The sequence below is a fragment of the Tenrec ecaudatus genome, chromosome 16 (assembly GCF_050624435.1).
Source record: "Tenrec ecaudatus isolate mTenEca1 chromosome 16, mTenEca1.hap1, whole genome shotgun sequence".
NCBI lineage: Eukaryota > Metazoa > Chordata > Mammalia > Afrosoricida > Tenrecidae > Tenrec > Tenrec ecaudatus.
The window spans coordinates 64288852-64316508 of NC_134545.1; the positions used below are offsets into that span (position 1 = coordinate 64288852).

At 41.4% G+C, this 27657-nt stretch overlaps 1 protein-coding gene and 1 non-coding gene across 2 annotated transcripts; both read right to left on the reverse strand.

The window, feature by feature from the left end:
- Positions 1-1477: 1477 nt before the first annotated feature.
- TFAM (transcription factor A, mitochondrial) lies at positions 1478-21695 on the reverse strand. Its single transcript, XM_075533931.1, has 7 exons — positions 21452-21695; positions 20888-21006; positions 19488-19558; positions 14431-14580; positions 11318-11413; positions 3552-3608; positions 1478-2998 (listed from the first exon to the last, which is right to left on the reverse strand). Exons 1-7 carry the CDS (start codon positions 21550-21552, stop codon positions 2855-2857), a joined length of 738 nt encoding a protein of 245 aa, XP_075390046.1. The 5' UTR covers positions 21553-21695; the 3' UTR covers positions 1478-2854.
- On the reverse strand, positions 7913-8053 carry LOC142430102 (small nucleolar RNA SNORA29). Its single transcript, XR_012780574.1, has one exon. It is a non-coding gene; the product is annotated as a small nucleolar RNA SNORA29 (small nucleolar RNA).
- Positions 21696-27657: the final 5962 nt, after the last annotated feature.

The following is a 27657-nucleotide window of genomic DNA, read 5'->3' on the forward strand; positions in this document are numbered from 1 at the left end:
GTGGAACAAAAGGGAAGTCAAAGGAAATAGAGGAAAGAGCTAGGAGGCAAAGGGCATTTATTGAGGTTTAAATAAAGGCATGTACATGTGCAAATATATATGAGGATGGGGAAAAAGATCTATGTGCATATATTTACAGGTTTAGTATTAAGGTAGCAGATGCTCATTGGGCCTCCACTCAAGTACTCTCTGAATGAATGCAAGAATACTTTCTTCTATTAAATTGGCATTCTATAATGTTCACCTTCCTGATACAACGGCTGAAGGCAAAGCGCGTAAATAGGCAAATGTGGTGAACGAAGCTGATGGTGCCCGGCTGTCAAAAGATATAGCGTGTGGGGTCTTAAAGGCTTGAAGGTAAACAAGCCGCCATCTAGCTGAGAAGAAACAAAGCCCACATGGAAGAAGCACACCAGCCTGGGTGATCATGAGGCGTCAAAGGGATCAGGTATCAAGCATCATCAGAACAAAAAATCTTAGCATAGTGAATGAGGGGCAGAGTGCAGAGTGGAGACCCAAAGCCCATTTGTAGGCCACTGGACATCCCCTTACAGAAGGGTCTAGGGGAGGAGACGAGCCAGTCAGAGTGCAATGTAGCAACGATGAAACATACTTTTCTCTAGTTCCTAAATGCTTGCTCTTCTCCCACTATCATGATCCCAATTCTACCTTACAAATCTGACTAGACCAGAGGATGTATACTGGTACAGGTAGTAACTGGAAACACAGGGAATCCAGGGCGAATGATCCCTTCAGGACCAGTGGTGTGAGTGGCAATACTGGGAGGGTAGAAGGGTGGTTTGGAAAGCGGGAACCAATTATAAGGATCTACATGTGACCTCCTCCCTGGGGGACGGACAACAGAAAAGTAGGTGAAGGGAGACGTCAGACAGGGCAAGATATGACAAAATAATAATTTATAAATTATCAAAGGTTCATGAGGGAGGGGGGAGCAGGGAGGCAGGGGAAAAATGAGGAGCTGATATCAGAAACTAAGGTGGAGAGCAAATGTTTTGATAATGATGAGGGCAATGAATGTACAAATGTGCTTTACACAATTAATGTATAGATGGATTGTGATAAGAGTAGTATGAGGCCCTAATAAAACGATTAAAAAAATAATAATTTAAGAGAATCTCATCCACCCTACATGGAGCAGCACAGCTTGAAACTGCAGACAGTAATGCTGCTAACACCAAGGGCAAGCTTGTGTGGTGTAGTGACTTGATCTTTTCCCTCCCCTTTCAGGACAAGAATAACAAGTAAACAAACACACACATACACACACTTTTGAAAGCGTTGGAAAAAACATCTGACTACATCAACAACGTTAAGCACACTGGTCACATTACAACATGGGTTTGCAATGTTTTCTATAAAGGAGCAGGAAGTAAGATTTCTGAATTTGAGCGCTACCAGTCTCTCTGGCAACTACTCATCTGTTGCTGTTAACACAAAACCAGCCATAAACAGTAAGTAAAAGAATGAGCACGATTGTGCTCTCATAAAACTTTATTTATGACCTTTGAATATTAATTGCCATGTGTCAGGAAATATATATATTCTACGCATTTAAAATTTAAAAACAATTGTTAGCTCACAGGCTGTGAGGATCAGGCAATGGACTGACTGGTTTGGCCTGCAGAAGACATCTGTTCCACAGGCCACTGTGAACAAGCCATTCACACACACCCTTGCGTCACTTTCTGTGATACAAGATGGTTAGAAATTACAGGTTGATCATGGTCTAGTGACTTTGGAGACTTGTTTTCTAAGCCTCTCAGTTTAAGTTACACTAGGCATAATCTCGACTTTGGAGACAAATAGCATCATGAGGAAAAAATAATTTAACAAAAAACACAATTCTCAGGTAAAGCAGGAGGCGGGGACCGTGGGTTAAGCAGCTAGAATCGTAAGGAGGACTGCTAGCCCGGGGGGTGGCTGGAAGACCCTAACCGCTCCATGGAAGACAGGAGGGGCAGGCAGTGTTCTTCCACAGTGACTCTCAGCTTCAGAAACCCTATCGAGCAAGTCTGCTCTGTTCTACAGGATTGCTATGTGTTGACAATGACTAACAGCTGTGGGTAGTTAAGATAAAAACAAGCAAACAAGCCTGTAAAACCCATCTTTCACTTGAAAACATAGCATTTGAAAACATGTAAATCAACCAAATATTAATATTTTATTCTATGCACATTTTATTTTATGCATATAAATTTGGTACATAATTCTTTTAGTTTTGCTTTAGGAAAACAAAAAGACAGGGAAGAAAGTTTATAAAATTCTTATTCCCCTTTAAAAGATGCAACTAAAACCAGAAATCATTTGTATGCACAGCTACATCAACTGTGAATACAACATGAATCCTACCCAGGAATTAAAATTTACCTAGGTCAGTGCTGGGTTTTTGGTTTTTGAAATATACAATTACATCATAGAACACTGTGGCTTCTATAATTTGGAACAATTTTTGAAAGCAAATTCCTACTTCCATAATATAAAGAAGAAAAATCTTTCCATAACCATCATCCAGTATAAAAAGTTCACAGTCTGATAAAGGTAAATGATTCACTGCTGCATTTGCATGGATTCATTTTGCTCCTCAGTAGTTCCCAAACCGAATACATTTAGCATGAAACGAACGTACATCTGTTTGAGTTTAAAAAAAAAAAGTATTGAAATAACATGTATTAAATTGGCAAAAGTCCATGAGCTTAAAGGAAAAGGAATTGAATATAAAATGTTTGCCAACTTTATCCTTTCAGTTTTACCAACAGCTTCAAGCATTGAGACCTAATGGTTTCTCGAGACTCTCCATGATCTGATCAACGTAACCCCATCTCGTCTCTGATCACTACTCAGTGTTGTCATCTTTTGTTTGGTGCTTCATGGTACGACGGATAAGATCATTTCTTCCAACTTCAATCATTTGTGCCTCCCATGATTTCATTTCATTATCGTAACGAATTTTATCATCTTTAGCAAGCTGAATATATATCTGAAGAAAAGTGAAATTATTAAAATATTAGAGAATAATCTTTGCAATTAATTTATGGAATGCCTTCATATAGAGTATACATTCCCAAAGTTATTTGGCTAAGCACCTTCCCTTTTCAGAAAAAAAAATTTACTCAGTGCTGGCCTTGCAATTACAAACCTCTGTATCATGGTCCACAATAGAGTGTAGGGATCTGTTCTTGAAGCACCCCGATACAGATTCTAGAAAGTACATCATTGCTGCACGTGTGTAGAGGACAGGAGAAGGCATGGCCCCAGGGAAGGCTTCCTTCCTAAGTACAGCTGATGCCCTCTGAGAGGTGGGCAGGGAGCAGAGGAAGAAGGTGATCATCACTGTCATAGGGAACACTTGAACCCGATAGGTGACCAGTGTTCACTCTATTTTCAGTCCAAACTCCCACAAGAGAGAAACAACTGATTCTAAAATGACAGTACTTTTCACTGTTCTAACTGTGTTAACACGATTGTTTCCACTACAAGAAAAGGCCAGCCCGCCCATATTGACGCTTGAGACTAAAAATTGGAACACTTACCTGCTTTTGTGAACTAGACAGATTTTTCCACTTTTCATTCACAGTCTTCAGCTTTGCCTGTAAGACAATGTGTGGGTAAGCCACTGATCAAAGTTGTTTTCCTTTTACTCCAATAACCAAAACTCAGACATAAAGAATGACAAGAAAGTCTCATCAAGTCTTAACATCTTTTCTCTCTAAATAAAAACTATTAAGCTGTTAAAATTTATAAAAATAAATCAAATGAAGGTAGTTATCACTATTATAGTGAAATATATGTAACAAAACATGAGACGGTTTCACTAAGTTCATGAAAAAATTCCACTACCGCTTCATTCCATTTTCCCACAAACTTTTTGAAGCCCCTTTGGTTGCAAATCCAAAACTGTTTCCCTTGTACATTCATGACATCGACTGTACTTGCCCTGCTGTGCCGTCATCACAACTGCTTCCATGAGCAGAAACTCAGTGTCCCCTTAGCAATGACTGCCTCCCTCCTAGCCCTGGTTAGCAACTAATAAACTGCCTGTTTCTTACTAGTGGGATGGGATACATTACTTGTTCATTTGAGACGGATTTATTTCACGAAGTATAACATTCTCAAAGGTCCTCAGGCTCTAGCATGCATCAGCATGCCAAAACCAAACTCACTGCCATCGAGTCAATTCCAACTGAGTGACCCTGTACGGTAAGAGTAGAACTGCCTGTGGATTTCAAAAACTACAAACTTTTACGGAAGTTGAAAGCCTCGCCTTCCGCCTGTCGAGTGGCTGGTGGGTTTCCGCCTACACCACCAGCATGCATTCACCAGTTGATCGACATTCCGATATGTTTCCAACTTCTCACTATTGGGAATAGTGCTGCAAGAAACTGTGGAATACGAGTTTCTGTTTGAGCTTCTGCCTGCAATTCTTTTGGGCATTGTATGCCTAGAATTGGAACTGCTGGGCCACCATGAGTCTAGCAGTTTGAGTCTTTCTTTCTTTTGTAGTTTATGCTTTTGGCACATGGTGTAAGAATCCATCGTTAAAACTGAAGTCAAAGCATTGCCTTTGTTTTCTAGTAAGAGATTCATGGGTTTAGTTCTGACATTCGGGCTTCTAATTTTCATATATAGTGTAAAGTATGGGTCCAGTTTCATGTGGAAATCCAGTTGTCCCAGCATCATTTATTAAAGAGGCTGTTCTTTCCTCTACTGAATAGACTCACTCTTGTTGAAAATCAGTGTATGGGTTTACTTAGGGACTTCCAATTCTTTTCCACTGGGGTAGTGATATGTGTATCACAATAACAGTATTAATCTGTTTTGACTATACCAGCTTACAGAATGTTTTGAAAAGGGGAACATTTCTGCAAAGGCAACTACTGGAAATTTTGAATGGAGACTCCATTGAATCTCTAGATTCCTTTGGGTAGCAGGGACATCTTAACAATATTAAGTCTTCCAATCCATACATGGAATGCCCTCTCATTTACTTAGGATTTCTTTAATGTAAGTAATATCTTATTATTTTCTATGTACAAGTCTTTCACCTTCCTATTTAAATGTCTGCATTTTTACTGCTTAAATTTATTCCTGGTTTACTTAGATGCTACTGTAACTAAAACTATTTTCTTAATTTCCTTCTCAGAAAGCTCATTGCAGATACATAAAAATCTGACTTTTGTTGTGCTGACATACCTGCCACTCTGCTACATTCATTTATTATCTGTGGGGGTGTAGTAGTTACATAATCTGTCGTCAATTTGAGACTAAGAGGGAAGGGGGCAGTTTAGCTTGTCAATCAGGTTGCAGTTTGAAGATCTCATTTAGGGGACACTAAGGAGATAAACAGCACCCTGGAGGCGGGACACACACTCACTCCCTGGGAGACATTCCTTCTGACAAGGTAAATGGAGCTATACTATAAACCTGGAAGCTGGAGGAGCCATGTGGAGACCCCTGCCAACACTGAAATGCTTTTACCGCCACTGGATCCACAAGACTTTCCACCTGCTGGCCTGTGATAGCCCTGAGAGGAATTTATGGTCTAGTACTGGACAGATGGGCCAATATCAGACTTATGGACTTTCTCTGGCCTGAGCTGAGATATTCTCTCAATATTCAAGTGCGGTTGTATATAGAGCTTTTTCTGATTCACATGAGTCTCCATGGATATTTCTCTAGTCCACCCAGACTAACACAAGAGGTTTTCTATGTACCATCTATACTCAAGCATCAGCCAACCTGAATATAAACCAAGGCACCTAATTTTACCACAAAAAACTTGGAAAACTCATTGACTAGAGTACATCAGTAGGTTAAATGTTTTTGAATATTTGTTTCAAAGAAAAACAGTACAATGAATGTACAAATGTGCTTTACACAGCTGATGTGTGGATTGTGATAAGAGTTGTATGAGCCCCTAAAATAAATGATTTTTTTAAAAAGAAAAAGAAACACAGTAAACTAGCTCTGTTAAGTGGAAAAGAGGGACAACAAAAACAATATGGTATCAACAATAACTATACACGCTGTGTTACTGCACGCACACAACGCAGCTTTTATACTTTGAGGCTCAATGCAGGCTGATATTATAGAATGTGATGACATGACTGTTCGCACAGAGCAGCCTGTGTTGGGGCTCATAATATATACGTTGAATTGTGTATGTACTGCTACTGCATGTGCTGCGTTACCACATATGTATGGGAAGTGCTAACACAACACATGCAGTAACAGTGTGTACACAACGCAGCGTGCATATCATGAGCCCTAACGCATGCTCTATGCAAGCATAGTCAACATTGGGCCCAGATAGGGGTTAATAAGAAAATTAAAAATAAAATATAGCAGACCAAGTACTGTAAATAAATGTACTGTATATCCAAGACCAGAGATGTACTGGTACTTGTATTCAGCAATGCTCGGATGGAGCAAGGGGGCGTGACCAAGCATGGTAAGACTGGAAAGGCTACGTCATTGGTCACAGCCCGGGAGAAGAGCGTGAGAGGCAGAGCAGCCGCATCTGACATTCATCTGACAAGTATGCGGTGTGCCCAGGTGCCAGCACACAGGAGGCGGCAGTATGGCACAGACAACACAGAGGCTGCCGGCGAGCAGGAGAAAGGAAAAGAGCAGTGAAATCAGCAGTCATCGGACCACCCAGAGGCTGCAGGTGCCCGCAGATGAGCCGGAGATCGGAGAACAGTTAAGTGGGACCCTCACTCGAGTATAAGCCAAGGGGCGCTTTTCAGCATAAAAAACATGCTGGAAAAACCCGGCTTATACACGAGCATATACAGTATCTAGAATTATGTCTTCTGTGATAAGAATAGCTTTACTTCATCTTTCCCATCTTTTTCTTACCAATTGCTCTGGCTAGGACTTCTGGTATAGTCACCAGCATGGCTAAGAATAGGCATGCTTGTCTTCTGATTTCGTCCTCCACCAAATTTGGTGTTACTTGTGTGTGTCATAAATACCCTGTATGAGATTGAGGATCACCCCTTCGACTGAGTATTCGGATTTGGTCCAATGTCTTCTCTGTTGTCATTGAGGTGACAATGTCACCTTTCCATTGTGGTGCATTGCCTCACTGCTTGACTGATTTTCCAGTGTTGAACCATCCTAACTTTTTTAGATAAAGCACTGTTAGTATTGTTCTAAATTATACTTGCACCAGTTTATTATAAACAAACCATGCCTAAACTCTTCTCTAAAATCAGTGCATGGCCGCAAACATGTTCTCTCAGTAATATCAGGGGATTTCAAAATGAGGATGAAAATAAAACCCTGATTTTTTCCAGGAACTTTTTGAAAGACTCCTTGAATGCGTGTCATTGTGTTGCTAGGAGGCCTTACAAATATCCGACCAAAACAGCGGCTTCTGAGGGGGATCTGCTGAGCCAGTGACATTTAAGGCAGCAAGGCTGGCGCAAAGGTTAGGGAGACGGGTTTGGGGGATTTGAAATGGATAATCTGTACAAGGTTTCTCAAAGGATACAGGGTGACCACAGGGACTTACTAAGATAAGCTTTAAGAAAACTGACAACTGGTGAGCAAAGAAGCAGGAAATCCATGCCAATACATTTATTTTCAACCCCACAGTGCACCTGCTCATTCTCTGCGGGTAGGAAGGGAACCATCACTCCATTTATTCAACAGCCCTAGTCTTATCCTCTTAGGTTCCTTTTGTCTCCTAAGAACATTTTTAAAGGAATATAATTTCAGTCCCTCAAGGATGCCAAAACTTCCGTTTTAGCATGCTAAATCAAAAATTCTTTTGGGGAAGGATTATGGAGATAAATACCACCTTCGGAAGTGTACGAAAGGGAGAATATGCCAACAGAAGAGCTTCATATATTGATATTTTTTGTTTTAATCAAGCTTCCTTTGATTTTTTTAAATGTACAGCCATTTCATATAGAAGGAGGACATTAAAATAATCCTCCCTCTTCAGATCATGGCAGTGTTAATCTATCCCACAAGCATAACCACTTTAATCTATTATTAAGATCTGAAGCAGTAGTCAAATGGGAAAAGCTTCCTTTGATTTTGTAGTATCTTCTTTATTTTCCCTCAAAAGTCTTTTAATATGATGATTTCGTTTGCTAGTATTTTTGAAGGTTTCTACATTCATACGAGATATTGGTCTAGTTTTCTTTCTTGTATCTTTTTTTCTGGCTTTAATAGGAGGAGGTTACTGCTAGTCCAATGAATGATTTAGAACATGTTTCCTCCTCTTCTATTTTTTGGGAAAGTTTAGAAAGGATTGAAGCCCTTCTATAAATCTTTGTTACCAATCAGTTCAATGAGCCATGGCACAATGGGTAAAACTTTAAAAATCTTTAAAAACCAAAAATACCCCCATTGGCTTTTTTAAACAAAACAATTCTGACTCAGTGAAGTCTCCCTTAGAGCAATGAGTGCTTTAAAGTGCTGACCTGGTGTTAGCAGCGCAATGGATAACCCACTGGGCTCTTAGAACAAATGTTTGCCTTCACTAGAAAAAGAGCGGCTGCCTACCGCACTGCACGCTTTTAAAACCTACAGAAAAGGAATAAAATGGACAATAGCAATTCAAATGCTTGGATTGAAAAACTTAAGATGGCAGTGAATTTATTTTAATGGGAGATGAACAACTTGGAAAAGGAGAATGATGATGGTTTCACACCTCAAAGTAGTAGTCAATGAACTGAATTATACATGTGGAAATTGTTGTATGTAATGCTGTATTTATTAACAAGTTATAAAAACAAAAACATGCCACCTGTTTTTTTTTAATACCAATTTAGTCTCTTCCCTTATGAGTGTGCTGTGATCATCTATTTCTTTTTGAATCAATGTAGGAAGTTTATGTTCATAGGAATTTATCCATTCACCTTACATTATCTGATTTGTTAGTGTACAATTATTTACACTATTTTCTTATGATCCTTTGTATTTCTGTAAGCTAGGTTGTCCCTCTTTCATTCCTAATTTTAGGTCTATCTTCTCTGTCAATCTAAGGAGTTTCAGTGGCTAAGAATGGCGCTACTAGTCCCATGGTCAGCAGCTCAAACTCACCAGTTACCCCAGAGGATAAAGAGGAGGCTGACTGCTCCATCAAGATTTAAAGTCTCAGGAACCCAAAACAGGTCGTTGTACTTTGCCCAACACGGTTGCTTAGTCCGAAATGACAGGTAGGGAGTTTGCTTTTGATGTCAGTTTAGATAAGAGTTTGCAAATTTTATTGATCTTTTCAGAATACCAACTTCTGGATTCATTGGTTCTATTGCTTTTCATTTTTCTTTTTTAATCATTTTATTGGAGGCTCATACAATTCTTATCAGAATCCATACATACATCCATTGGGTCAAGGACATTTGTACATCTATTGCCCTCATCATTCTCAAACATTTGCTCTCCACTTAAGCCCTTGGCATCAGCTCATTTTTCCCTGCTCCCTCCCCACTACCCTCTCCCTCATGAACCCTTGATAGTTTATAAATGATTACTTTGTCATGTCTTACACTGTCCCGACATCTCCCTTCACCCACTTTTCTGTTGTCCGTTCTATAGGAAGGGGGTTATATATAATCGGTTCCCCCTTTCTATCCCATCCTCCCTCCACCCTCCTGGTATTGCCACTCACACCACTGGTCCTGAAGTGATCGTCTGCCCTGGATTCCCTGTGTTTCCAGTTCCTATCTGTACCACTGTACATCCTCTGGTCTAGCCAGATTTGTAAGGTAGAATTGGGGTCATGATAGTGGAAGGAGGGGAGAGGAAGCATTTAAGAACCAGAGGAAAGTTACTATGTTTCACTGTTGCTACACTGCACCCTGACTGGCTTGTCTCCTCCCCGTTGTCTGATTTTGGGTCCCCACTACACACTCCCCCCTTCATTCACCACGATATGATTACTAGTTCTTTGATGCCTGATGCCTGATTGCTTCGGCACCTTGTGATCACACAGGCTGGTGTGCTTCTTCCATGTGGGCTTTGTTGCTTCTGAGCTAGATGGTCGTTTATTTACCTTCAAGCCTTTAAGACACTGGACGCTTACGTCTTTTTTTTTTTCATTTGCCCCCTAATTCCTCAAGATGTAAAGTTACATTTTTGATTTGAGGTCTTCTTTTATTTACTAATTTTTTAACTTTTTAATGTAAACATTTATCACCCTGTATTACCCTCGGAACACTGCCTTCACTCTATTTCATAAACTTTCGTATGCTAAACTCTTATTTTCATTCACTGCTAAAGTATATTTTAATTCCCATTTTGACCTATTCTTTTGGCTCACTGGTTAATAGTTTTTTTTAATACATAATGTCTGCATATTGATGTTTTCTCTATCACTCATTTTTTATAGTCAACGATATGACGGCTGACTCGGATCTTTTGTTTAGTTACACTTGTTTTGTGACCTAAAATATTGTTTACCCTAGAGAATGATCCAATGTACAAAGAGAATTATGATCTTTTAAATGTGTTAGATATAGTTGGTTTATTGCATTGTTCAAATCCTTCATGTTTTCACTGATCTGCTTTCTAGGTGTTCTATTGGGATCTATCCTTTTTGCTCAGAAATACTATTCAGATATAATCTATACTATGCAGACTCACTTCAAAGGCAATGCGTGTTTATTTCTTCCCTATAGCTTAATGATTTCTTCTGCAATCTGTGCCAGGGGTTCCAGGTCAGAGAAAGACTACACCAATGCCCAGTACTACTTGGCTAAACATAATGATGTGACCTAGAAATGCTCATTTTACTTATTCCCCTTTAGCTTTCCTTCATTTGTACTGATAAAATTAACGAGACAATGAGATGTCTACTTTTGTTATTCCATTACATTCAACTCCAATGTCATTAACAAAAATATGTGTATTTAAGACATAAATCCTCATGGACAAAGAAAAAATTTTGAACTACAAAGCTACAAATTAGATGGAGAAGTAAATAATATATGACTACACTAATCCAAGAAAGCTAATTCCTACACCGGCAACAGGGAAAAATCAAATGACTTGACTTACAGAAAAGAACTTCTAACAACTCAGGAACTGGTAGCACTGACCCCAACCCACTATCGAGTTGATGCTGACTGACTAATAGAGCCCCTATGTGGGACTTATGAGAATAAATCTTTATGGAAGCAGACAATTTCATCTTGTCCCAGAGCAGTTGGTAGGTTTGAACCGGTAACCTTAAAGTTAGCAACCCAATACTGAACCCACAGGCACTCAGGTTCCACCATCTGACAAGATTTGGTGGTGACAATCTCAAAATTTACAAACAAATACAATATGTTTGCTTTACCTGTGATGAATCATCCTTGGCTTCTTGGAAGCGTTCAGCTATAAAGATGTTATAAGCTGAACGGGGTCTTTTTGGTTTTCCAAGCATTGATAGCTCCTGCATCACAAAAATAGAATAATCAGATATGGCTTTGGTATCCATGAGACGCAATTTTCCTTATGGAAACTTTAGTCGCTACTATACAGTACAGAATATTCCTTAAAGTGAATAAGGAAATTTTGTATAAAATACATAATTATAAAGTCAGAATTGTTTAGCAATGCTTTGTTTTGAAAATTTTAGCATACTGATACAGAAATTATTTTCATAGCTGTGCCATTAACTGTATTGAAAACAAAATCTTTGAATTGACTCGTGTCTCCTGACAACCCCATGTAGTACAGAGTAAAACTAGTCCAAAGGTTTTAAGGGGGCCCTGCTGGCACAAAGAGCAGAGAGCTTCACTACTAACTGACAGGATGGCAGCTCATACCAAGCAGTGGCCGGGGGAGAAAGACCTGGACATCTGTTTCCATAGAAAGTATCCCAAGAAAATCCTAGGGAGCAGTTCAACTGTCATAATGGGCCAGGAGTCAAAATGCACTCCACACCTAACACCAAGAAAAATCTGCATAGAAGCTCACCAGGTCTTTTGCAATACTGATTGGTGGGTTAGAGCCACCATCCCTTAAGTCAGAGTATCTGCGCATTGCCATCAGTCAATTCCAACACAGTGACCATCTGTGAACTTTTCAACGTAAAACTCTACAGTTGCAGATTGTCTATCTTTCTCCTGCAGAGCCGCTGGTCTGTTTAAGCACCGATCTTGCATTAAAAGTCCAGCACTTACACTTAACCAACAGCACCACCCAATTTAGTAGAGTCTAAACCAGCAGTTCTCAACCTGTGGGTCGCAACCCCTTTCGGGGGGGACAAACAACCCTTTCACAGGGGTCGCCTAAGATCATAAGAAAACACATATTTCCGATGGTCTTAGGAAGGGAGACACCGCTCCTCTATCCGTCTCCAGGCGGGTCCGCCCACATGCTGATACGCCCACCTGAGTACCCCACGTGAAGACTGTTACCCATGCTATACCATGCTTCAAGACAAATTTTCATTTATTTGTCATTAGAAATAAATGTTTCACAATATATAATTACATGTTGTTTTGTGATTAATCACTAGCAAACTTACAGTGAAGTAGCAATGAAAATCATTTTCTGGTTGGGGGGATCACCACCACATGAAGCACTGTATGAAAGGGCTGCGGCGTTAGGAAGGTTGAGACCCACTGCTCTAATACCACATGCACAGGCTGCATAAAGGGTTTGGGATGGCAGACAGTGTAGACCAGTGGTTCTCAACCTTCCTAATGCCGCGGCCCTGCCTGTGCCATCCAAAACCCTTTCAATTGGTTTACCTGACACATATTTACAAAATCCCTTTTTAAGCGATCAAGTTAGCCCAGTTTCATTCCTGAAGGGAACTACGACCCACACAGCACAATCAAGCACCTCTCATCCCATTCCCTTCCCAGCTCGTCTCTCAACCTTGAAACCACAATGTGTGTGTTTTTATTATTCCTAACTAGGTACCGGAAGGAGAAAACATGAAAAAGAATACAAGTGTCCCTTGTTACATAATGCTTTTTAGTTCCCGGGTTCCAATGATGAAGGATGTTGCGTTATCCCATCCAATTTTGTTTCTGAATAGATAGTGGAGAGTACTCCGTTTACAAACTTCTGTAGCTTTTAATGATTATTTATGGTCAATGACAATTCCAACTTTAATACTGATAAAAGCTCACCCTTCCCATGTAAATTCAGGGTTTCTGATTTTCATCTAGAGATTATTTCCTTCTTCCCGGACCTCTCATTATTTAATGAAACCACTGCAGAGTCCATGTATTTTACGGTTTAAAAATTCCCCAGTTGTTTCCTCTACAGTTTCTAGCTGCCACACTTCTCACTACCTTTGAAATGTGAGAGGACGATCCAAAAAGGGAGCGCGAATATACAGAGAAACTCCTTGCACGCCCCCCCAATCCTCGTTGGCCCCCTCTCTTCTTACACTCTATGTGAGCATGAGAGCTTCCTTTTATTAGTCTTTTATTAATTGGGTCAGCAGCTCTAGTACTAAGACATTAGACTCAGGGAGAGCTATCATGGCCTCTCCTAGTCAAGGCTGGCATTAATTCTAATAATCATTTTACATAATCCAGAATAAACTAGCAAGTTGATGACCTCAGAACTAATACTATTTCCTTAAGAAAGGGTGGTCTAACTTTCAAGTAATAAAGCTTATTTGAATTAATATCTTGCTGTTAGCTGTTGTAGAGGCAATTCTGGCTCCGAGACGCTGTGCTTTACAGAAGTACAGGATTTTCCTGAATGCAGTCTTACAGGAGCAGATAGATGCTCTGGTCTTTCTCAGGGTTTTTGCATAGGCTCAAGCCACCAACCTTTCCACTGACGGTGGAACGCGTAATTGTTGTTTGCCACTAGCAAATACACAAACCAAGCCCGGTGCTTCAATTCAATTCCAACCCGTAGCAGTCCTATCAGACAGAAGTGAATTGGTCTAAACCAAAGTGGCCTTCACAGCAGACCCTGCAGAGTGAGTGGCTGGTGAGGTCTAGTTACCCTGCGGTCAGCAGCCCGACTCACAGTCCACCACGCCACCAGGGGCTCCTGAGGGACACTGCTCAAAACAAACACACCACCCCTGCGGCCACCCTATTGATTCCAGCTCATAGCAATCTTACACAGTGCGTCCCAGGCTACTGATCTTTATGGAAGCAGATAACCTCATCTTTCTCTCCTGGAGCTGCTGTTGGGTTTGACCCACAGATCTTGAGGTTAACAGTCCAACACTTACCGGCACAGCTACAAAATGGTTAGCTAAAATATGGTTACACCCAAATGTAGCAACAAAAGTATACAAGGAAAATTCAAAGGCTAGAGGCCTTGGGAGCAGAGGTTAAGGGGGGAAAAGAAAGGGGGTCCTATTTTTGCCTAACCAAAATACACTGACTGACATTCTATCACATAGCCACAAAAAAGATAAATCTGTTCTCAAAACCATACAAATTTCGACTCACGGGCATAGTAAATGAACATGTGAACACTCACTCTCTTTTTCATTAACGCTTTCCTTTTTAAACGTCTTTGCATGATTTCTTTTTCCATTGTCACAATTTGGTTTGGAGTTAACTGTTCTTGAATTCTGTTTATCTCTTCTTTGTAGGCCTCCCAATCAGCCCTGTAAGCATCTTCATAGAGCTGTAAATGAAAACAAGATTTAAAAGGTCAACAAACAGCTGTTGGCAAACTTAACATAGGACACATGCTGACAGAGACAGATCACTAAATATTTCAAGTAAATCAAACCATAAGGTAAAAACCCTGAGTCGGCATCACACGCCTGTGGACTAAAAAGCATGCTTGCTTCCCATACGCATGCCAAGCTTGGGAAACCTCTACCATCAGTCTTCAAGGTCCTCCCCCCCAAAATCCATGACGTCTGGGCCATGTGGTCCCTTAAAGACATCATTCTCCCTAACAACACGGGTCAGCAATGATAAAGACCTACGTGCTCACAGGCCAGTGAATTAGAAGTAGTCCAGAAATAAACCCTTGAAGAAGGGTACCACATTCATTTGGGGAAAAAGAATGTCCTCAATAAAAGGTGCTGGGAAAACTTTATTTTCAAATGCAGAAAAACATAATGGAATCCACTCTTCACACCACACACAAAGTTAAAATAAAAAAGGAGGAGGACCTAAATGTACAAACAAAACTAGAATTTTTCAAAGTAACTGCAGGGGCAATGCTGCCAAGCCTGGCTTGTAACAATGAATTATATAGTAGAGACAACAAAGGGACAAAGAGAAAAGAAATAAATGGGACCTATAAAAATTCTTAACTTTTCATCAGAAGAACTTTGCCAAAAGAATGAAAAAACAAGCTATCAATTGAGAGATATCTTGAGAGGTCATATCTCCAATTAAGAATCTAGTAACTAAACGATACATAAAATTTTGACAATTTAGCAACAAAACCAATCTTAAAATGGGCAAAGGACTTGAATATATCTTTCAGTAGGAGGAAATTCACAAAACATATAAAAGATGCTCAATGTCAATACCCAATGGAGCAGTACAAATTAAAACCAAATGAGACACCATTTCACTAAGGTAGAAAAAGGCGGAAAGCAAGCAATAGCAATTAAAAAAACAGACATAAAATCATCTGAGATATGCAGAAATTGTAACCCATCTTCATTCCTGGTAGGAATGTAAAATACATAACCACTGTGGCAGAGTATTGTAGTTCCTCAAAAACTAAAGACCAGATCTACTGTGACTCAACAATCCCACTCTAAAACTCGAAAGCAAAGACTCAGAAGTGTGCACCTACAGCAATCTCCTGCTCGCTTTCATTGCAGCAGTATCCTAACAACCTAAACATCCATCCCTAGATAAACGGACAACGTGTGGTACATACATACTAAGGGAAAACGACATTTTTAAATTCTAAGTGTAAGAACTTCCAATTCCTGCCACCATCAGTTTCAAAACATTTTCTTCTTGAACTCGTTAATATCAGCTCCCCTTTAAAATAAACCCTCCCCCACCCCACTCCCCTGGAACCCGTATTAGAATACACAGATAAAGTTTTTACACTTGTTAACATACATGGTTTTTTGTAGCAGGGAGACCACACATGATCATTCTTCTCAAGCTTTGGCTCTTAAGACAGTGAAGGTCAAGAACTTTACATAAGTAACAGTTAAAGCACTTTTTGAATTGTGTCCACTCTGAATGGACATGAGAATTAAGAAATGAATAAAATGACTGGATTATGTTTACTGTGGAAACAGTGCGAAACTGATGTTACCAAAAAGCAAATAAAAGAAATCTTGAGCTGATAATAAACATCTTAAATAATTTGGAAAAACCTGAAGGTTAACTTTAACCAACTATCAGGGAATAACAACAAACAATGCTTTCATGTAGCTATACATGTGTCGTGTCAAATACGTAACCCCAATCAGTACAGTATGCCGGTGACTGATACTGAAATAGTTGGACATATAAAGACAGAAAAGGGAAAGATAAAATGCTGACTGTTGGTGATAAAAAAGCTCTTCCGGCAACTTACATAAAATAACGCACTAAACCATGTTTTCAGAAGATGATGTCCTAAGGAGACCAAGCCGCAATAAGGTGGTGTTTTCCAAAATACATGCTGAATTATTGTTCCCATATCTATACACTGCTACTGTTTTAATTCCTATATGTTGTGACAGCATACTTAATAATTGAGGTACACTGGTGTAAATCTTTTTATAGGTATTCTAAGAGGGTTAATTTTCTCGTCCAGGTTTTCATCTTCTTCATCTCCCCCAAAGAAAAACAAAGGAAGCATTCCTAATAAGCAGCCAATAGCCACTCTACCATCTTTGCCCAAATGTGCATTAACTCAGGTTTGCCACATGTCAACTTGCTTTGATGTGACATCAGGAATTGATAAGCCTAACCGCCACGCCAAGGCTTCCACATAGCCTGCAAGTCCAAGTCCAGCTAAATCCGACACGGGATTCCCAAAAGCAGCAGCTGCCGTAGTGGAAATTCCCAAAATAATTCCAATAGACATCTCAATTTGGGTTCCTGCGGCAATCATAATTGCATTATCCAAAAAGCCAAACCCTACGAAAGGTATCACATGATGGATGAATGCATATCTCAGCTGTCCGGGGGTAGGTGGTAGAGCTTCCAATTTTTCTCCTGGATGGCCATGATCTTTTCAGCCAGGTTCATGCAGAGCGTGGGGCCCAGAGAGTGGGGGAGAGTGCAAGCAGGTTGGGTCGGAGACCATAGGTAAATTTTTACCATTACCTTACACCATCTAATTATCTGCTCACCTATAATTCTGTCATTCTTTCTCAAGTGGGATTATACAGTCAACATTGCTATCAGCTCCCCCCATGCCTCCCCGCTCCCGGTACCCTCAGGGAATCATTATTCCCTTTCCTGTTTCTGAAGGGTAATCACCCATGCATCCAGAGATCTTAGTTATACAAATGAACACATAGGCCTGACAAGATTAATGAGGTAAAACAAAGGTCATAATAATAAGGGGATGAAATATTAAAGAACTAGAGGACAGTTATGTGTTTTATCAGTGCTATACCACACCCAGGCTACATCATCCTTCCCATGTGGCCCTTCTGTGAGGGAGGTCCAATGACCTTAAATGTGGGTTTTGGGTCTCCACTTTGTCCATGCTCCTTCACACCAATTTGGTTTGTTTTTGAACTATTATCTATTCCTGTGGACACCTCATGATCACACAGGATTCTGTGCTTCTTCCATGTGGGATTTGTTGCTTCCCTGCTAGATGGCCACTTGTTTCCCTTCAAGCCTTTAAGACCCCAGATGCTATCTTTTAATAGCAAGGCACCATAAGCTTTCTCCACATTTGCTTATGCACCCATGTAGGGAAGGTGAGTATCATATAGTGCCACATCATTCGAACAAACCATTCTTGTACTAAGGTAAGGTTTAAGTAGAGGCCCAAAGTCCATCTGCTTTCTTGTTGTATTTATACACACACCCCTATCTTTATATATTTAAATATATAGATACCTAAATACCTATATATGTAATTTTTACTTTCTTCTTTTTCTTTCCTCCTGCCCCACTATCATATTTACCTATCATTCACTTCTCAGTAATTCCTCTCAGATACATTTTGAATGCTCAAACACGACCAGGAATGCTACACCATCGTCACTGTCAATTTTAGCAAGTTCATGGACTTTGTGAAACCTCCTCAAACAAGGGGATACTGCCCAACTGGCTGAAGAATGGAAGCTTTCATGCAAGTTACAATATGTGTCAAACTTAAGGAAGTTATGCTAACTGAAATACAGAAATCACCAAAGGACAAATAACGGATGCCTCATTTATACAAGACAAGAAAAGACCAGTTTGAGGCCAGTTTACTAGCGGCCGCCAGGGGTGCGAGAGGGGAAGAAGGAGGAAAAGTATCCGTTATGGGAGACCGAGTTCCGCTTGATGGTGACGGGAAAGTGCACTGACTGAGGCTTCAGAGCTGACTGTAACAAGTACTGTCAATAAGTTACAGAAGATTGAATTGGTAAAAGTATGACAGACACAGTTATAATAATGACCAAGAAAAGCTGCTGTTGAAGCTTCTTATTTACACCAGAAACATCCTTGGTTGGAAGTTTAGGATCACGCTATCCTGGGATACCCATTAGTTGGCCTAAGAATATATTTAGAGTGCTTCTGTTTTATCTTCTAGCTCAGGGGTCAGCAAACTACAGCTTGCGAGCCACATGCAGCTCTTTTGGTAAGTACTTGTGGTTCTGCAATAAAACTGAAAAAAAGTAAAGGATTTTATTCCAATAAAGGTGATTTCATTTGTTGGTAAAATGTTTATGGTTCCCTAATAACTTTTAAATTGTTCTGAAAGACAGAACTGGCTTTTCGTCTCAAAAGTTTGCCGCCCCCTATTCTAGCTTGCTGTACAGTGCTTGGAGTATTAAAAGCTTGCAAGTGACCATCTAAGTACCATTACAAAGGAAGGAGTCAACAACAGCAGGATGAAATGGAAGGTGTGACTAATTACCTCCATAAGCAAATGCCCCCTATGCCCTAACACTCGAAGAAGTAGATGGTACCTGGCTACTGTTAATTACTAACCATTTTGATCAAAGCTCTCATAGAAGAATCCTGATCATGTGGAGGAAAATGCACTACAGACTTCAAATTCTCCTGGACTCCAAACAAATTTTCCAGAGCCATGGTAGCTGGATGAAACTATTGTTCTGAGATCAACTTTAAGCTTTAAGTCAAAAATACCCCTTGCAGTCTTAAAACCGAACAGTTTACCTAAGCAAGTAAAAACATCTTCTCTGAACATTATGCTTATTTAAGAACTATTCATATGAGATCAAACTGACAGAGCAACCTGAAAGATTGAAAAGACCCTTAAGAGAGAGCGAGTTTATGGTTATCAGGGGAGAAACACCCAGAAAGTGAAGGTGAGAACAGCTGCACACCTTAAAGAATGTCACTGAATTGTACATGGATGAACAGTTGAACAGGTATATGATCTGCATATAATCTCCACAAAGACCCCCAAACCAATGTGCTTACCTTTTTCTCTGAATCAGGAAGTTCCCTCCATACCTGGGCGATTTTTTTAATTAGTTCTGAGTTTTTCGCATCTATGGATTGAAATAAAATAGTGGAGGAAAAGTCACAATTTCATCTGTCTCAAGATTCATTTCTGAAGAATTCCAAGAAAATAATCTCCATAAGTAGATTCTACTAGCTATTTCTATAGCACATACAACTTTATACTATGATTTAACTTTTTGCTCTCAACTCTCGCTGCCATTGAGTCCATGCAGACTCCTAACTCCCCATGTGAGTTTCAGAGACTGTAACTGTTTACCAGAATAGAAAGTCATCTTTGTCCCACAGAGAAGCTGGTAGTTTCAAACTGTAGAACTAGCAGATCACAGCCCAACACATAACCACTACACCACCAGGGCTCCACTACCTTATATCCCAAATAAAGTCCCTACAGCCATTTTAAAAATTCAATGAATAGCCTACGTGGTAATCTCTTTTAAGTAATATAAGACAAATTTATTTTCCCTTGCAAAGCTCATAAAATTAACATTAATTTTCATGTTGCTTGATCACTTACGAAGCACTTTTCCATTAAGTTATTTCATGCAGGTTCATTACCTTTCTTCCCTAAAGCAGACAAGGAGCTAAGCAAGAACGGAATAACTCACCAGTGGTCTTCTAGGGCAACTAGGCCCTAACCTCAGGTTTTCATTCTCCTCACAGGAAACTTGCCATCTACATGCAGCTATCTTAAAAATCTTGACTAGTTCTCATCTATATTTAAAGCATCTCAATTTAGAGGCTTTCTATACCCTTTAAGAGTTCATCCGGAAACCCACAGGGGCAGTTCTATCCTGTCCTATAGAGTCTCTGAGTCGGAATGGATTCGACAGCTGTAAGAAAGACACGCTCCAACTCACTGTCATTGAGTTGATCCTGAGCCATCCTCTCTGGCAGACCATCACACAACACTGACTAAACGACAGTGTGGATGTTTCTGCAGCCGCTGGATGCCTTGGGTGAGTGCAAATCAGGGGTGTGGGGTGTGGTTTAAATGCTTTGCATCCTTTTCATCTGCACAGGTACAGCTCCTTTTATTGAGCTTCCCTTTACTAAGCTTTGCAGATATGACTTTTTTTTTTAAACAAAGTGAAGCTTCGTGACAATTCTGCTTCAACCAAGTATCTTGGCGGCATTACAGCGTGTGCTCACTTTGTGTCTCCGTGTCACATTTTGTTAATTTCTCACTGCTTTGGTACCTAACTTTCCTAGACACTGGAAAACCAACCAATAGGTATGACTTGGCTTTACTGGTTTTATTTTGGTCTAGGTTCAAACCTACTCTATTTCCCAGTTACAGGAAGTAGCCACACCGGGGGAGGGGGAGGGGGGGAGTATCAATCCACAAAATGCCTTACCTGGGTTCTTCGCTTTAAGTATGGGTAGCTGTTCTGTAGAAAACCGAAGGTATGAGCTCAAAGGCTTCTTTGGATAACGACCCAAGGTGGAGGAAAACCATCTCGGCAAACACAGAAAACTAAGGTGAAAATAATGTTAGCGTCAGGTGCGTTGCCAGGGTGTATGAACGAACACACATTCCAAACATATATATACCTAACTTCTTCGACCAGAAATGTGTGACACTTAAAATCCTGTCGTAAGCATTATAACAAAGCCCGTAACTCCTACAGAGCAGAGGAAAGCGCCTCTACTTCAGTTAGGGAGACTCTTGGCGCGACTCAAAGTGGCGGGAGACTCTTGGCGCGGCTTCTAAGAGGATGCTGACCAGGTGCTCAACTGGAGCGGGGGAGGGGCGGGAGGTAGAGAGGGGCGGGGGTACTACCGGCGGACGGCCTGCTCTCACCACCGCCGGTTCCCTGGCAAGGTCGAGGTCTGAAGTAAAAGGTCGGAGGGGCCCTGATCGCTGGAAGAGGGCGAAGCCTGCCCTGAAGCCCCCGGGCGTCCGAGGCCAGCCGTCGTACCTGAGTGGAAAGCGCAACCGACTGCCGCAGCCGGCGCAGAGATCCGCTCCGGTCTTGCCCAGCGCACTCAGCATGCCCCACACGCCCCGGAGAAGCGCCATGGCATCTGCGCCCAACGCAGGGACCAGATTCCAATCTCGTCGTCTCCTGGCACGCCAAAGCGCCGACAATGCCACCCAGAGCCCGCGTGCGCACCTCCGGAGTTTGTTATCATGCCCGCCACTCGCGAGGCACTCTGGGAAGCCCGCTACTTCCGGTCGGGAGACGGGGGCGGGACGAAAGCGGAGCGAGCAAATAGGCTCGGGCGCTGTGGGAACGCCCCCGGTGGGCGGGACTGCGCCGAGCGACGGGAGCGGAGCCGGATCCACGGGCCCGAGCGCCTCCCGAGGACCCTGGCCTCCAGGGGGCGGTGCAGAGCTGCCGGTGCCCCGGCCCTCGCCGCGGGGGCTAGATGACTGACTGCCAGAGGGCCCGGCTCACCGGTGCCGCCCAGGTCGCCCGAAGGACTGGTACGTAACAGACGCTTTACGAGGCGGGTACGGAGTCGCCGTGCAGCCTGCGCGGCACTGAGGTCTGGGTGCGGGGGCTACGCACCAGCGGAGGCGCTCACTGGAGCTCAAGTTCAAAGACATCTGCAGTGCTTAGCGTGGGTTGCAAGGGGTGTGTCTGTCGCAGGGACCTGACCCCAGAGCCTGATTCTAACGGTCTGTTTGGGCCCCTGAATCCGCGTCTTTAACAAGATCCCGATGTGTAACAAGTTCTAATGCGGGCGCAGGAGCCCTGGTGGTGCACTGGACTGCTGACTTCAGTGTCAGCAGGTCGAACCCCCGGCCGCTCTGAGGGAAAAGACATATCCCGGACACGTATTTCAAATCTGACATCCAACTCCGTTTCAGTCAAGGGGAAGAAACTTCGCTAGTTAGTTGTCTTAAGACTCTCGTTCTAGTCCCAGCACTAACATCTTGACCCAAAAGTATAGCAACACCTCCAACCCCTTATAAAATTTGATTTCTTCCTCTCCAAGCGAGGGTGGCGGACTCCATCAGATATTTCCCAGCCAAAGTTTCAAGAATGTGGGGTACATACACCTTGAGTATTGATAAATGTTTATTTTCATAAGACTTGAAATTTTCATATAAAATGATTTAGTCATTTTCTGAGAGCTTTGCATTCTATTTTTCTTCGGGTTATATAATATAAACATCCTATTGCTAGCAGCTACAACAGAAATCCAAGTGGCCGTCTTTAAGAAACCCATTCCTAGGCTTGTTTTCTTAGTTGAGAGTCGGAATCAGAATTTAGATTGCCCACTCTAGCAAAAGTCTGTCTCTCTCTAGATGCCCTAGGCAGGGGGTGGGAGGTGGAGGAGGCCTTGCCTTCTTGGTAGTAGAACTAACTCTTTCTCTGCGGGCTTCTATCTTCTGTCGTTTATAACATAAAAGTTGCTGCAGGCCAGGAACTCTCCTTACACTGGACCATGGCTGTGATGTGATTCAGGATGTTATATCCCACCCTCCTCCCCTTACAATTGATGGGTGGGGTCAAACTCACATCATGGGGGATGGTTACATTATTACCTAGCTGCCAAGCCCCTGAAAATCATGGCTCTGCCAAGATGACACATATTTGGAGGGGACACAATTCAATCCATGACAGATCCCACATCCTCTTTCATCAAACCTCACGCTCATCATGACATTCCCTCCAGTTCACATTCCCCAAACCGAACTCATTGCCATCGCTTGATTCTGACTCATGAGCAACCCTGTTTAGGGCTTCCTAGGCTTTGTAAATCTCCATGGGAGCCAACAATCATATCTGGCTGGGAGGCTTCAAACCTCCACCTCACAGTTCCGCAACTCAAGGCTTACCCAACAGTACCACCCAGTTCAACCAAATACCATTTGGGGGGTAGACCATGACATAGAAAAGATTGGGAAGACCGATTGTAAAGATATTCACAGCCCTTTGCAATTTTAAACTGCAGTTATTTCAAAGGTCACCACCTCCTTAGATATCGTTTCCTCTCTGGCAGAGCTGTCATGATTAGAAAATTCCCACCAGTGTAAAATAGAGCTAAGAGTCTGCTGCCTTTCTGCAGCCCTCTAGCATTGGCCTTTTGGAGCCGCAAAGCCACAAAAGACTAAGCCCACTTCTTTTTTTAAGTGCTATGTAACTACCACTACTTCCTATTTCATAGACTCTGAGAGTCAGGTCATCTGTTCAGCCCTCTCATCCTGTTTTTGTTTTCTGAGTTGACTCTATGTGGGCGTCCTTGGGAAGGAGTGGTTAAAGTGCTGGGCTACTAACCAAAAGGCCAGTGGTTCAAGCTCCCCATCCATTCCATAAGGGACGAGTGCCAGTCTACCTCCCTAAGGCTTGACAGCTTGGAAAATCCTCTGGAACCACTCTGCTCTATCCTATAGGGTCACTGAGTTGGAAGCAACCCAAAGGCAGTGTGTTTGTAGATACTATGTGCAAGGCCCCAAACAGAGAGAAACACATTTCTCTCTCTAAAATATGGTGGCAGAAGCAAAGTAACTGATTTTAGGTTATATAGCTAAATGTGGGATAAAATGTTTAAACGAATATAGCTGATTTCTAAAATAATTTGTTTCTTCTTCATCAACAATAATTTTGTTCATTTGGATGTTTGATAGTCTTAACTTCTTTGGGGAAGTTAAGGAGCCCAGGGTATGGAGTGTATAGCAGGTTGGGCAGCTAACCAGCAAGGGAGCAGTTTGAACCCACAGTCTATTCCAAGGGAAAGGGATGAGATGTACTGCTCTCATAAAGACGTGCACCCTCAGAAACCCTACGTAACACTTCTCCTCAACCCTAGAGGGTCACTCTGAGCCATCATTGAATCCACAAAAGTTTTATTTTGGAGGTTTGGACATTTTTAAACATCTTTTTATAATTGATCAGAAATATTTCTTTTTCTCGTTTATTTGTCAATTAGATACCCGTCTTCCTTAAAACTCGGATATTAGTGATATGTTATGCTAAATACTGTATTCATAAGGAAAACATAATACCGATTTACTCAAACTGTCTTTGGGTCCAAAACACATATGGTTTCAAAGTGAGTGGTTCAAATTCACCATCCTTCAAACTTACTTTATAAAACAGAAAGGGTCTCCGCTTTTACTTATGCTTTAACTTTCATCCACTCCCATGATCTCAACTATCCATTAAAGCTTTATGATTCCCATATTCTATACTGAATCAAGACCTGTCCTATTTATTTCCACATTCACCTAAGCGACTGGCTGTTGGGTACCCGTAACATTATGTCCCACAAAAACTTCAATTTCAACATGCCCTGGACATAATTCACCATGTTTCCCTTGAGCCCTTTATCTTGGTAAGAAACACTAGTATCCCACTAAATGATCCAAGCCAACTATTGACGTATATCTTAGAACCTTCCCATTGGCACTCCTTCCCCATCCACCCACTCATTAACTTGTCTGGTATGCATGATCTTTCTCATCCCCATTCTCATGGCTTTCGTTCAGATCTGTGAGGTGCTAGTAAACTGGCTAGTATAACAAGCTGCTCCCATATGTCACTGGGCCAGGATCTGCCATCTTTTCCTGAACTCAGTTTCCTACAAAGATTTTGAAAGGGCAAATCCCATTTATTCATCTCCTCATTGAATATGCATTTAACAGACGATGCCAAGTAGATATATATACATATATTCTTGACACTTACAATGGATCTTTATTACCCACAGAATCAAGTTCAAATTCTTCACTCTACAAGTCCTTGAACTGGTCCATCTGCTCCCTCGGTTGTTTCATTCATTTCACCCTTTCTTGAAATAATTTATGGTTTTAATACCTACTTGTTCTTTAACCTCAAGACACTCAAACCACTTCGTTTGACTCGGAGTCTACCAATGATTTTTATGTGGTATGTTCAAGTTCTAGGAATTACTAGCAAGTATACAGATTAAGAAGACAGATCTGAAAACAGATTGTTACTTACTCACTATGTGGCCTACCAATAAGTCTCTCTCGGACCCAGAGTTTTCACCTTTTAAAAGGAGGACAGGAATGACTGGTTCTTAGGATGGTTGGGAAGATTTGTTAGATAGTGTCTGTAAAGTTCTTAGCAGAGTCCCTGGCGCATAATAAAGACTCAATAATTAGTGGTTATCATCATCCTTACCACTATTTATAAGAGTTATTATTAGCTTCTAAATAATTATCAGTAGAGTATGAGTTATTTCCAAGCAAAAAAGTCAGATTTGCATCACAGCCTTGCCATTGCTTCTTTGTCATTTCCTCTTCCTGTAAACTAGCACACATCCATACACAAGTGTACATAGTGACGGAACTCCGAATAGTCCCTCAATTGGAAGCCTATGGCAGTGGTTCTCAACCTTCCTAATGCTGTGGCCCTTTGATCCAGTTCCTGATGTTGTGGTGACCCACCCCCCAACCATAGTTATTTTTGTTACTACTTCATAACTGCAATTTTGCTACTGTTATGAATCGGGTGACCCCTGTGAAAGGGTCATTTGACCCCCAAAGGGGTCACGACCCACAGGTTGAGAACCGCTGGGCTGTGTGATAACAAAGCTACCCACCCCTGGGTGTGGATCATTCTTTAATATTTTAAAACAACTTTTTAAAAGTTGTGATTCCAAAATCAAGGTAGACCACCCACTGCCAGTGAACGGATGTCCACTCAGCACTCCTATAATAACCCTATAGGACAGGGTAGAACTGCCCTTTAGGGTTTCTGGGTATAAATCTTTACAGGAGCAGATGGCTTCTCTTTCTCCTGTGAAACAGCTGATTTTGAACCACCAACTTCATGGTTAGCAGCCCAGTATTTAACCCACCATGCCACAGGCCTCCTTAAAGAAGCAGGCAGAGAAAGTATTATCGTGTTCATGGTTCCTAATTTACAGATGAGAAAATGAAGCCCCAAAAGTCTAATTCATAAAGTTGTAATAGTAAATTGTAGAAATTAAAATCTAGGCCTCCAACTCATTGCCCTGAGTTTTTCCCACTATCCTGGACCATGCCTCAGACTGTTAACCTACGATCGGCTTCATGCCAGCCCAAAATATCTTCCTGGGGTCTTTTATAGTAGGTGAGCCTTGTTGTTACATGCTGAAGAGTAGGTTCTGACTCATAGAGACCTGATATCCAACAGAACAAAACCCTGGCAGGTCCCAGACCATTCTCCCAATTGTTATGTTTGCATCCATTGTTCCAGCCTTACTTGGCCCTTATGGGGGAGCGACCTCCTACCTTCTACACTAGGCTTTAGTCATTGTTTTTCTGTTTGTTTGTTGCTAGCTTTTAAAATATACATTCCCTGCCCCACCCCTCCCTTAACACATAGTAACCTATTTGAGGACAGAGTAGGTCTTATGCTTCTTTTTACCCCTACAGGACATGGAACAAGACTGATAAACAGATAGGTAGATCGAACATGCACAATTTTAACCCAATAGTAAATAAAGGCTACTGCTCAGGAGTTTCATTTGCCAATTAATAGGAGGGACAGACAGGAACCACATACAACTTCAGAAACACATGGGAAAATAATGATCACAATAGACTGATGGTTACATGATGGTAAGTATTATCAATCAGTGGCAGCAGTAGCCAGAGGCCTAGATTATTTTCTCTAGTATTGATGTTAAGTGCATATATCACTCAAATGAAGAAGAAATATTCTTCAGAGAATGCAGTCTTGCTTTTATAATGACGTATCTGTATTTAGAAACTCACTGCCATCAAGTCAATTCTGACTCACGGTGGCAATTGTACAGATAGAGCAGAACTGCCCCTGTGCGTTTCTGTGCCTGTAAATCTTCACAGGGGCAGAGCCTCATTTTACTCTGACCAAGCAGCTGGTATGTTTGAACTGCTGACCTTGTTAGCAGCCCCATTTATACTCCACTACACCACCAGGGCTCTTACGCATGTTATGTACAATATGATAAAGATCCCCAGGTGGTTGTTTTGTATATATAGCAGATCTAAACCGCAGATTCTTCTTCGGTATGTCTGGGGTCAAACTGCAATGAATAGGGTCAAGATCCTTAAGAAAAACACTAAAATGTAACAAGAATTCATTGTTGCACTTTTAAAAATTATATAATTTGTATAACTGTCTCAGTTTATCTTTCCTCTTAATGAAAATGTCAGTAAGTGATACATGTAGAAAGTTACGTG

Bases quoted from the DNA above. Each gene is read 5' to 3' on its own strand.
- TFAM (XM_075533931.1), bottom strand. From the start codon at position 21,552: ATGGCGCTTCTCCGGGGCGTGTGGGGCATGCTGAGTGCGCTGGGCAAG. The intron at 11,414-14,430 runs GTGAGTGTTCAC...TTTGTGATGCAG, and splicing joins AAGCGTTAATGAAAAAGAGA to GAGCTATCAATGCTTGGAAA. The intron at 3,609-11,317 runs GTAAAGCAAACA...ATTGTCTTACAG, and splicing joins CCAAGGATGATTCATCACAG to GCAAAGCTGAAGACTGTGAA.